General features: G+C 47.6%; 1 protein-coding gene across 1 annotated transcript; it reads right to left on the bottom strand.

Moving 5' to 3' along the window:
- Positions 1–337: 337 nt before the first annotated feature.
- On the bottom strand, positions 338–11,973 carry LOC136526306 (uncharacterized). Its single transcript, XM_066519015.1, has 5 exons — positions 11,685–11,973; positions 933–1,003; positions 636–864; positions 458–562; positions 338–384 (listed from the first exon to the last, which is right to left on the bottom strand). The coding sequence occupies exons 1-5, from the start codon at positions 11,971–11,973 to the stop codon at positions 338–340; spliced, it is 741 nt and encodes a 246-aa protein (XP_066375112.1).
- Between the last annotated feature and the right edge of the window lie 259 nt (positions 11,974–12,232).

The raw sequence follows: 12,232 nt of genomic DNA, 5'->3' as shown, positions 1-12,232 counted from the left end.
TAGTAAGTTTTCCTGCTGCCTCCTTCGCCTCGTCCTCCAGCTTCGCGATCTTCGCCCCACTAGTCCCTCGAGCATAGCCGGTCATTATCACCTTGAGCTTCACCAAAGGATAGTGTGACCGGAGCACCACGATCATGTGGACAACGACAGAATGGGTGGCACTGCGGGTGAGTGCCTTTAAGTCTTCCTAGGCACCTTGGCACTAGTTCAGAATTAGTCGAGGAGGCCTATCGCTAGGTAGTAGCACCGTTCCCTCGAGCGACTCAAAGCTGATGCAGTCCAGCACAGGTTTTATCCACACAACTACTGCCTCCAGCTTGTCCTCTAGGGCCTTCACCTACTCTTTGAACACTTGGAATTGCTCCTGCGCATTGTATCGGTACTCTGCAACACAGTAGTAGCATGTTAAACATGCCCCTAACACTACAAGAACAGATACCACAAAAGACACTCTTACGTTCAAGATCTGCGGTGACCTTCTTGGCTTTCTCCTCTGCCTCTTCCTTCTCCTTTTGAAGTTGGGCGATGGCCTCACGAGAAATATTGAGCTCCATCTCCAGAACTACACAAGACATGTCACATACATAGACAATTAACGACGCCGAGCATCAACAAAGCAAGACACAGGAACATACCCTTTTGCTGGTCAAGCCACGTGATCAACGAGCGGTTCTCCGACTCCAGCACTTGGTGGTCCTTCTCCAGCGCTAGGACTTTCACTTCTAGATCCTCCTCTCGGTGGCGCACTTTGGTCAGCCTCGCCTTGAGGTCATTCACCAATGACTGTAGCCTCTTGTTCTCCTCAAGAACTAGAGCCATTTCATCCAGTTGTTGTCGTTGGTGCTCGAACGTCTTCATCACACCCTGTAGAGGCAAATGGTTAAAGACTACACCTTAAGAAGAACATAATGATGAGGTTGCTTTCGACTTACTTCAATATTGGCCATCATCGCCGATAGGTCGGCCCTTAATCTATTCTCCTCCATGCTCGCCTCCTCCTCTTCTAGCATGTCGAACTCATTGCCATGTTAGAGAACTGTGCGGAAGACCTGAGGAGGCTAGGCGGGCTCCCTTGGTATTTCTTCAACTTCTATAGTAGCTTTCCTCTTAGGGGACCTCCTTGGATGTTGCTATGCCTAGACAGGACGTCCAGAGCCTATCTCCATTGTTTGTGACACCGTGGGTGTCGCATGCTCTATAGCCATGGGCAGATCCTACGTTGCGCTACGTGGCGCATGCCCTGCGGTCTCAACTCCTGCTCCAGTAGAGTCAACAAGCATGCCTGCCATGGCCTATGCCTCTTCATCATCCGATGTGACCGCGGTGTCACCCTCATCATGTGCCCTACCAACAGGGGAGGTTGGCCTAGCAACTGGCGGCTCCTCCATGGTGGGGGCAACTAGGTCTGCAACCAGTGAGTGTTCTAGGACAAGGGCAACCGGGCTCACTCCTGCTCTGCCCTGCTTAGCGACAGGAGTTTCCAATTCTGCCTTGCACTGCCTGTCATCAGCAACTAACGGATGTAGCTCTTCAGTCGACTCCACGCTATGACAAGGAAATAGATCTGTCAAACAACAACCTCACTCTAACAAAATGATGCAAATGAAGACCACTTACAATTGAGATTCTTGCTGCATGGTCCTAAACTGGCATGCCCTCCTTGAGCCACCTTGTCCTACAGCAGACCCGTCTAGTGCTCCCACCATCCTTGGGCTGGTCATCCCTACCGCCTCTAGCCTATCCACATGAGTAGGCTCGGGGACTTGGGCCGTGGCCTCCCATGCTCGATGCCTCTCCCTCATCTCTGCTCCAGCCGGAGCAGCTAGCAGAGGTGTCTTGTTGCTTAGAGGAGGAGGAACCGCCATCTCATTGTCGTTAGATGATTCTGACAGCACCATCTGCCACCTCCGGGGCTAGGTAGGACCTCCGATGCTAACACCTCCCTCATCATGAAGGGAGGAGCTTGATGTTTTTCTTTACTTTAGGGTTGGCTCATCTCCTACTGGCCGCTTCCTTTGAACCTTCTTGCAGACATAAGAGGTCTGCCTGTCGTCGTCTTCATCTCTAGGACTAGTTGACCTCTCCTCGCCATACCCAAGCTAGACTAATGCTAGGGACTACTTGGCCGAGCATCCACTGTGGTTGGCCAATCGTCTGATAGCACCTAGAGAAATACACTGCCCGATCCTATCCATGGATCTTCAAAACCACCAATCAGTACGACGCGCAATGTCAAAGAACAAGTGTACACGATAAGAAAATTCTTACCACCAGGGGAGGCTCGTAATGTTGTAAGCCCTCTACCAATCCCTGATGGTAGTGTGCGCCATCAAGTTGAATAGCATCGTGATGTGGTGCTTGACATCATCTCATTCTATATCCTCAAGAACTTTGCCCTCTCTTTGCACGGCTGAATTTGCCAAAAAAGTTTGTCACTACAATGACCCCATCAAGCCTCTTGTGGTCCAACAAAGTCAACAGCTCCCTCACTTGCTCCATCCCATTCGAGTTGGGTCTCTTCGACCACCTTGCGTTGCTTGCTGAGACTTGATCCATGTCGCAATGAACAAACGGCTCCACCTGCTTGATGTAGAACCACTTGGAGTTCCAGTGCTTCACGTTGGTATTGAGGGGGACGGCAATGTACTGGCTCATTATCTCGTCCCGCAGCTATAGATAAGCTCCTCCAACCACTCGGGAGCTAGTTCCCCCCTTGACTTTAAGGCAGAAAAAGTGGTGGAATAGATTGAAATGGGGGAGGATTCCAAGGTATGATTCACACAAATTGATAAAAATCGATATGTGCAAGATGGAGTTTGGGGAAAGATTGCAAAGACTGATGCCATAATAGGAAATAAGATAGAGGAGGAAATGGTGAATAGGAATGCCAAAGCCATGGAAGAAATAATCCTTGAACATGACCAACTCATCGGTTCAAGGTGTGGGAAAGTCCTCATCAGCCACCGAGCGCCACCCCGCTGTCGCCCTGTTGGATAGCACGCTGTCGACCACCAGGCTATTCAGTGCTGCCTCACCACTAATGGACCACACCCACTCCTCGTCATGGTGGATCCTAAAGGCCACCTTCTTTGAACCCTCATGGCATCTCTTCGGCACCATTGAGTAGATCTAGGGAGCGAAGGTTGCTTTGCGCTTGGATCTGCCCTAGCGACGGGGCGGTCGCCAACGTGGAGGTGTGTGTGTGCGAGGAAGAAGACGATGTGACTAAGAAATGGGGAGTGTGCGCTGGAGCGTGGCAGGTTTATAATGGTTCACCCCTGCCCCTTCATCTCTAGGGTTTTTGGGAAACCGTGCCACATCGCGCGCACTCGCTCCCACAAACGATGCGCCACGCGCACGCGCTTGACCGCAATTATTGCTCGTCTCTCCGATTTCTCTGTGGTCTCCGTTTAATGGTCCATTGCGTTTTCCTACGATAGGAAGATAACAACAGGTGGCTTGAGTCCTTCATTTTGCTTTGATAATTCTAGCGCTGATTTCTCTAAGAAGATTTGATTACTGTTACAGTTTGTTCGCTAAACACGAATGTGTCTACTAATTGGTGACATGGTTTCAAGGATTTTTCTTTGACCCTGCTACAAGATTTATTCTTCATCTTCTAGCAGGCTCGGTGACTAAGTGTGTATACTTCACCTTGCGGTGAATGTACTGACCTTTGATGTCACAATTCTTCAGTAAAGCTGGGGACTGGTTGCATTTTTTGCTATGCTAGGGACTATTTTTTCTTCTACAAAACCCTGACACTAGGTGTATTCTCTGCCTGATCTCAGGCTCGGGGACTATAGTGTGTACACTGCACCTTACGATGCATGTACTGGTTATTCATGATGCTTTGGCTATGCCAAGCCTATCACTTAATGCCTCTGCTTTGCTCCAGTGATCTTGTCATTGGCGCAATCCAGCTGGCACTTAAGTGTGTACACTTCACCGATCAAGAATTCTCAATTTTTTCTGTTGAGCTCCTTACATCCTATTGGTGAGCCTCAAATGGTCGATAGCGATCCTCACAGGTCGGCACAATAGTTAAGCTGGTCAGCAAGCTTATTCACTGCCTAGATCACCAGTTAAACTTGTTGGCTTTCATTTTCACCGCTCGGATCATCAGTTAAGCTGATCGGCTTCATGTCAAAACTGCTCAGACTTGATCAAGATGGCGTCACCAAGCGGATACAAGGCGCTCGGGGACTAGCTATGGGGGGTCTGACCCCAGGTACCCATGGCGATGCACATGGGCTGTACCAACAGGGGCGGTCCAGCCCACAAGATGAAAGCTTGCGGCGCACGGTGCTACCCAGCACATGTTGCAAGGCATTTCGGCGACATCCTAAAGATCGCATAGAATCAGTTATGATATGCCGAATGTAAGATTCCATGTAAAGATTATCTGTTACTGGATTAGGCTTAGACCTAATCAGCCTGTAACCCTACCCCCGGGCTATATAAGGCGGGTAGGGGACCCCCGCAAAACACACGTAATCATATACGATAGCCAATACAAACCTACGAGACACAGGATTAGGGTATTACGTCAAGCTGACGGCCTGAACCTGTATAAATCTTGTGTCTTGTCACCATCTCGTTCCTGATCTCGCTCACCTCTCCGACAAATCTACCACCGTGGGTAGTCCCCTCGGTGGACTGCCAAGCATCTTTAGTCGACAGGAGCCCATCTCCCACTAAGGTAAGTATTCTTATACCTTCGCTTTTGTTTTATTAGATCTAAAAGGATCTAAATAAATGAATAAAAAGACCTCTTGATCACATGTTTCTAGAATGTCTCATCTTTCTTATCTTATCACATGTGTCACAAGAATGAACAAGGCACATAACATCAACCTAATCCTTTTCAATTTGCCTAAGGCTAGAGGAAAATGAAAGTTTGGTTCTACTGGTGTTTTTAACTAGCAGAACCCATGCACTTGATCTCTATCTTATCTTTGTGACCAGAACACACTTGGAGCGAAGTGTGGGGGGTCGGTTGACCCCCTAGTTTCCACCAGTGGAAATTCTGAACCTACAACAGTGATGAACACTGGGAAAAATGCTGCCACACAAAAATTGAGCCGATTTGGCCACCAAAGGGCCATCGGCCGATGGTCCAAATGTGGCCAATTGAGCTCAATTTTGGTACACATGTAGAGGACAACAGAGGGAACAACGTACTAGGTTCCATTTTCCAAAATCTCACCAAAGGCATATCGCCCGACGTGCCGAAGAGGGCAAAATAGAAAACAAAAAATACAGGAAGACATCCCTCGGAGAGGAGACACACCTAGGAGGGCCAGGTACCTCCAGGTGGGGTCATCCGACACCACCATGGGGCCTTGGGCCCACTTGCTAGCCTCCACTATGAATGCTTCACTTCAAAACGTTGGTTTGATACTTCCTCTCTCCTCTTTTTGGTACATGTGTGATACTTTGACATGACCTTATGCAATCTAAAATGAACCAAAACCACCCTTGGATTAAATTTTTGAAAAGTGACATGTTTATGACATTTTTGAGATAGAGGCTTTCATGAAGTTTATTCCATAGACATATACCTATGCTTGTGGGAAAATATCTTGATAGGAAAATCATATTGACTAAGTTGTTGTGAAGTGTAATATAGTTCTAGCTTAGAAACCCTACCTTTTCTATTCAAAGTGCTTGGAGATTTTGTTTTCCAATAAAAATGTCATAAAACCATAGTGTCACAAACTCCTCAGTGGTGAGAAATTCCTACCAAAGCCATATGATGTTCATGCATGCTTAAAACCTTCTACATATGCTACTTGTACTTGTGTTGAGTTTGGTCAAACCATGTTGACCCTTGTTGAGAATTTTGTCATGCTCCCAAGATCAAGATCACATACACGCCACTTATAGATGCTGCTTCTACACTAGAACTATGCAAAAACATGCTTTTATTTCCACTAAATAAATACTCCAAGGTTTTATAGTGTGGTCTCTCTCTATAGTTCTTGCAAAAAAAAAGAAAAAAAGAGACATGGGCTATGCAAAAAAAAAGAAAAAAAGAAGAGATGAATGAGCAAAAGAAGCTCATGCATGGAAAAAATGAAAAAAGAAATGATAGTCATGTCTCAAAATAATCATAAGTTAGAGAGAGATCTAGGATTATGAAACTTATCTCCTTGATCCTTGTTTTGACTTTACAACATACGCAATGCAAGTATGCTATCATGTTTATCCCTACCTGAGCTCCACATAAACTGTTGAGAAGTAGGATGAAATAAAAGAAGGCAAGATAATGCTATGCCGTGCTAAGGAATCATACACCATTGAGCGACATGAGAGTACCATTTGAGGAGTATAAGTGAACTATGCATTTTCTTGTGAAAACTTTGAAAAACTCCTAGATACTAAGATGTGAATTTGGGAAGATGACTTTGCTTGAAGAACTGTTCCACTTTTCAACCGCTCAAGGATATATGTTAGCTAGTGCCACATATAGCCCACTTGTTTAAGGAATGTTTTGGAATGACTTTCATGTTAGCTATATATCTTAAGGTGTTATGCCCATGTTTCCTTTATCTTTAACCTTTACTCAAGGATGAGCAAAGACTTAAGTGCGGGGGATCTTGTTGACGATGGTTTTGTCAACATTCTAGTTGGTAAAAAATGTCACAAATCTATGACATACAAAAGGACATAAGCCAACCATGAATGATTTTGGTTCAAATAACTTGGTTCCACATGTACATGTCCTCTATTTGAATGTAGGCACAAAATGGACGAAAAACCAAGCTTGGGGGCCCAACTTGACAGTCTCCCGACCACCCAAGTATAGCAAATGGACAAACCAACTCCACCATCATGATAAGCAATGCTTCTAGAAGCTACCTGCAGAAGATGGACCTGTGGACCCACCATATGGGGGTTGCCCAACCCCCTTATGGACCCACCAGGACCTGCCAAAGTGGCAGGATCTAGGAGAAGCACCCTAGAGCAATTCTCCACCCTTGGATCACACCTATGTTTTCTCTCAAGGGTGGAAGATGAAGTCCCATGGATTCATGGGCCCACAACGAAGCATTCAACGTACGCAAGGTGGCCAACCACACACTATGGCAGTGGGCCAACCTTCTAGAAGGGAGAGACAGGTCCCACCTAGTCGACCTCCCATGGTGGCTCCCGCTATCTAGCTTCTACCCACCGCCTTAGTGCATGCCTCCATGTACACCCATAATCTCAACCTTTGATTCAAGGTCAGTTTAGATCCAATGATGGAGATGGAAGGTCACATGGATCGATGATGTGGCGCTGGAGTAGCCTCTACTCCACCTCCACCTATAAATACCCCTAGACCCTCACTCTCAAGACACACCACAACAAGGAGCTCTCTACTCTCTCTCTCTCAAGATGTAGTACTAGTAGTAGTGTTAGGAGTTTGAGTGAGTTGGGTGTCTCTAGATCTAGTCTTTAAGGAGGTCTGGTATGGTTCTAGTATTACATTCTTTGTAAGACTTGAGTTATTTCATATAGTTATCTTCTCTACTTTTCCTTAGTACTTTACTTTATTGCAACGTGACTAGTTGTGTTGTATTAGTTGTTAGCATAGTCATAGTTGTAAATAATGGTAGTATACCTTTGTGTTGGTTCACTGAACTTAACCTGGTTCTCTAATCAGTTCCACCAGTCGTCGGATTAGAGTAGTGAGATATAGTGTAGACGTGATGTCTAGACTATATGCTTACCTGTGTCTGTGGCTTGCTCCACAGTTTGTTTGTGGTAGCTAGTAGGGGTGACAGACCTATCTAGCCTTTGATCCCACCACGTTAGGGCAAGTTCTTAAAATCTAGGTCTTCTTGTGCTAGGTGGCTCCCTTCTCATTCCTTTCTGTTGCTAAGTGGCTTAGTGATCTGAAGCGCAATTGTGTATGAACATTGTTCTTGCTTGAAGAAGCTTGACATGCTAAGTTAGAACCATGCAAGTAGAGATAGATCTTTGGAGACCTTATGCTCGCTCGTTGTTCTCACTCGCTAGACTACTCTTTTATCATTGGAACTTGTCTTGTGTGTCATTACCCGTATCATACATATCTTTTACCCTCACTCTAGTTTAGTTGGTATATTAGTTAGTAGATACATGATAGTTAGCTACCATGTTCTTTAACAATTGCTTCTCTGAGGATAAATATGGTACCCTAGAATACTCTACAGCGGTAATTGTGTGCGCTTGCGGAACATTCTACATGAGCATAAGAAATGCCAACAAGGCCCATGAAGGCTAGGCGAATTCACCAACTTGGAGTTCAAGGCATATCAATAATATCCAAAGCCACTATATCTAGATGATAGCGTAGGATCAATCTAGTATGCATTTCATTTAACACTAGGAATTAAAACTTTTAGTCAATCGTGCTCATTGTAACCCTACTCTCTCAGGCTATATAAGGGGGAGTAGGGGCTTCACGATCGGGATCCGATTCATTCTCCTTCATCCCATCTACTATGTAGCTAGGAGCAGAAGCCTCTGTAACTGAGCATACAAATACAAGAAGAGCAACATCACCCCCTACGTGCCTGAACCATTATAAATCTTGTGTCTCATGTGCTACCATCTGATTCATCTTACATGAGTAGCCGCTAGGTATTGCTGGAGTTAATTTTTTATAATAGTTGGCGTGCTAGGTAGGGACCTTTCGCGTATAGATTCATATTGTGTTTCAGATGGGTGTCGTCTTCAACTTCGGTGATGACACAGAGAAGATGTGGCTAGGTGAAAAGATCTCCTTCGGCAAGCTCGATTTCATTGCTGACCACTTAAGAACCTACGCTTGCAGGAACTCGAGACGCCTGAGCTGGAAGAGGAATAGTGTCCCCTCTGGTCCATGCTTTCACCGATGGACTGGAGGAGGAACTGTCCCCTTGCCCGCCATCTGACCTGCCATGCTCACCTGCTCACTGAAGCCACTTGAGAGCATGAGCTCAACGTCACTTTCCAAATCTAGAAGGATAAGGATCCTGCCCCTGAGGTAGATCCAACATCGCTACCCAATCATGTTCCCTCTTGATTAACAAATAGGTTAAGGAATGTAGCGGCGATCTACTCAACTCAGCTTCCACAAGCTATAGTGGTACCCACCAAACCTCACACCGGAGAATCTGAGGGTCACAACTCAGATCAATCAATCTGGGAATGCAGCGATGATGACTTGGACCTGTGTTTCATCGGAGTCATCATCCATGACCTCAGTCAGGGAGGCACCATCTAGGAAGATCTAGACTCCTCTGATGGCATCGCTAACTGGCATGATGTAGATATCTCTGGACTCGCCAACCCTACTAGCTATGACCTGCTGCTCGAGAACACTAATTTAGAGGATGACGAAGATGAAATCATCTCGCATATGTGCGACTGCTACGTCGGCACTCCTGATCGTTAGAATGGCTATGGGGAGAATGGGTGGTGCACCCCCGATCAATATAATCCCCTTGCAACCATTTTTACTTCAACAATGATGTCCCTTATGAGACCAGCCAGGAGGCTCGGGATCGCCTGCTCAACAACAATGATGTGTTAGTAGAAGAGAACAGTTGGCTCCGACAGCAGCTTCAGGAGCAGAACATAGTGTGGGGCCACCAAGTCTACAATGACATCCTGTGGGCTACCCCGCCGCTCTCGGGAGCTGAGCAGTACCTAGCCGAGGCTATGTAGGAGGTGGTAGGCATGCCATAGCCATCAACTGAAGAAGGACGTCAGGCACTCTGAAGGATTCAAGAGCTAATGGCAGTCACAACAGATCAGATCCTAGCACCAAGTCATGTGCCCGCCTCGCATAGCTAGGCACTGTGACACTTAGGGGCTCAAAAGCTACCCTGAGCAGATAGATTCATGCATCAACCTCCCAAACATTGCCAAAACCCTACTCACCAGGCAGACAGTGGCAACAACGGTGGACATGGAGGCAACGGGGGAAAGCCATGGAGGTGGCGTCCGTGATGCCAAAAATGGTTACCTCTTAGATGACAAGAGCGATGGCTCGCAAGATGGAAGGAACCTAAGGAACCTTTGGGAGCCCGCACTGCCCGCAGTGGACAACTTTTACAATTTAATCTGACCTCCTGCATTAGAACATCGGATCCGATCAACACCGATGCCCTAGAAATTTCACACATCGAACATCGACAAGTACAATGGCGAAACAGATCGAAAGATCTGGCTAGTCAACTATCGCCTCACCATGAAGGACGCGTCCGCGCCAAACCCAAACTTCATGATCCACTACCTGCCCGTCTACCTCTCCGATTTGTCTAGAATCTGGCTAAACCATCTGTGGGAGTCTTGGGGCTCGCTCACCATGGCCTTGGAGTGCTCCAGTAGCAACATCTTGGTCGGAGATGACCTAGGGAGGAAGATTGACCATGGGGGTCCTCCATTGCTCGAGGAAGAAGAAAGTTTGGTGGAGGGGCTCCTCCTCCAACTCCGGCGACGACGAGGTGGCTGTCAGGCGCTCCTCCGGTGAGGCTCCAACAGGGGGCATCCTTCTCTTCCTCCTTCTTCTTCTCCTTCTTCTCCTCCTTCTCCTTCTCTCTTCTTCTCTTCCTTTCTCTCTTCTTTTCCTGGTGTTTGGTGTGGGGATAGTGAGAGGCTGAGGGAGCGAGTGTGGAGGGGGCCGATGGTGTATGTGAGAGGGGGAGGTGTATGAAAAGTGGGGCCAGGGCGGGTGTGTGTGTGACAACGCAACAACTGCATGAGATAGGTGCCATCCGATTTTTGCGAACAGTCCGCTGCATATGACAGATGGTTCGGTGGTGTGCCTGACAGGCTAGCTGACTGTGTATTGGTTTCGATGGACACTCCGCCGTGATGACGAATGCTCTGTCAATGCATGAGTTGGCTAAAATTATTCTAAGTCTATTAAATGTTATGACGGACGGTCCGGTGGGATGACGGACAATACGCCAAAATAGGCAGTGCTCGGTTTCGGTTAGTCTAAGCACAAGTTGATTTCTAATTTGAAAAATAAATGCACATGATGCTCAACAAATGTACAAGTAACATGCAAGTTTTTTTTGATTTTAGGAAATTTTAGGTGCATTTTTATGCTCAAGGTGTTTATGAAAAATTGTAACGATTTTTGGGTCGTTACAAGGGCCGTCCCGAATAACCTTCTCCGCACTCACCACCACCGTGATGGCATGGGCAGTGGTGCTGAAGTCGGTGATTAGGTCCCTGACATTCACTCTCTCTGGCACCTCTAGCGGAAACCCTAGGTCTACCCCATGTAGATCCACCTCGGCTTGGAGGCGAAGGTGGGCGGCGGCCAGGGCTGCTGCGGCTCCGTGGCGAACGTCGTCCATCACCACCTCCATAATCCATGTTAGAAGCGTGTGGACTTGCTCCAGGAAGTTTGGCTTCGTCGGCAACACTGCCTGAATGGTAGCACCCGCTACCTGCTCCAATGCTGTAGAGTGGTTGTTGTTAACCGACGGCATACGAGCGGCGCCACATGCCTAGTCCTTGGGCTCATCGCGAAGGCGCATCGCCTCCGCCTCTTGCTGGGCCAAATCTTCATTGGACCGATGTAGGTCTGCCGCCTCAGCCAGTGCGGTGCCCAGTTGCTCTTGAACGGCTACGATGACATGAATAAGAAAAACCCTACTCGTTAGGAATGAAACTGCATGGAGTAGAGCATAAGGGTAATGTAACCACCTTACCAGCAAGCTGCGCCTGGGCCTCCATCGCTACAGCTTCGGCCACGGTCGTCTCCCGGTCCACGACATCAAGCGCCGTCTCCACGGCTGAGAGGCACAATTGCAGCCGCTCCGTCTCTCGGCTCTCCTTATGGAGAGCCTGGCTAGTCACATCAAGATCTCGCACCATGGCGCCAATATCTCCTCCCTCCTCCTCGTCGCTTGATGTGTCAGAGGAAGAAGGGATGAGGGTGAGGACCGGGCCATGGATGACCGCGATGATGAGGGAGCATCCCCACCGACAGGAGGCCATGGCAATGAGCACGCTGTTGAGATGGTACTACGTCAAGGGAAAAATCAAAATCCTCCAAATGAGATCAAAGGACAGATTCACACTCATCTGAACCTCATCAGCTCCACACAGAGAAGCAGGGGGCCCTAGGACACCCTCTCCTTAGTGGGTCCCTCCGCTGGCTCCTCCTCCCTCAAGCGCTTCTCCCCCGCCATGGATGACTACTTGAAGACCTAAAGCACTAGGGAGGAGGCATCGAGGAAGAAAGGTGAGTTAGCAA

This window comes from Miscanthus floridulus, chromosome 19 (genome assembly GCF_019320115.1).
Source record: "Miscanthus floridulus cultivar M001 chromosome 19, ASM1932011v1, whole genome shotgun sequence".
Classification (NCBI taxonomy): Eukaryota; Viridiplantae; Streptophyta; class Magnoliopsida; order Poales; family Poaceae; genus Miscanthus; species Miscanthus floridulus.
This window is presented reverse-complemented; position numbering and strand designations above follow the sequence as displayed.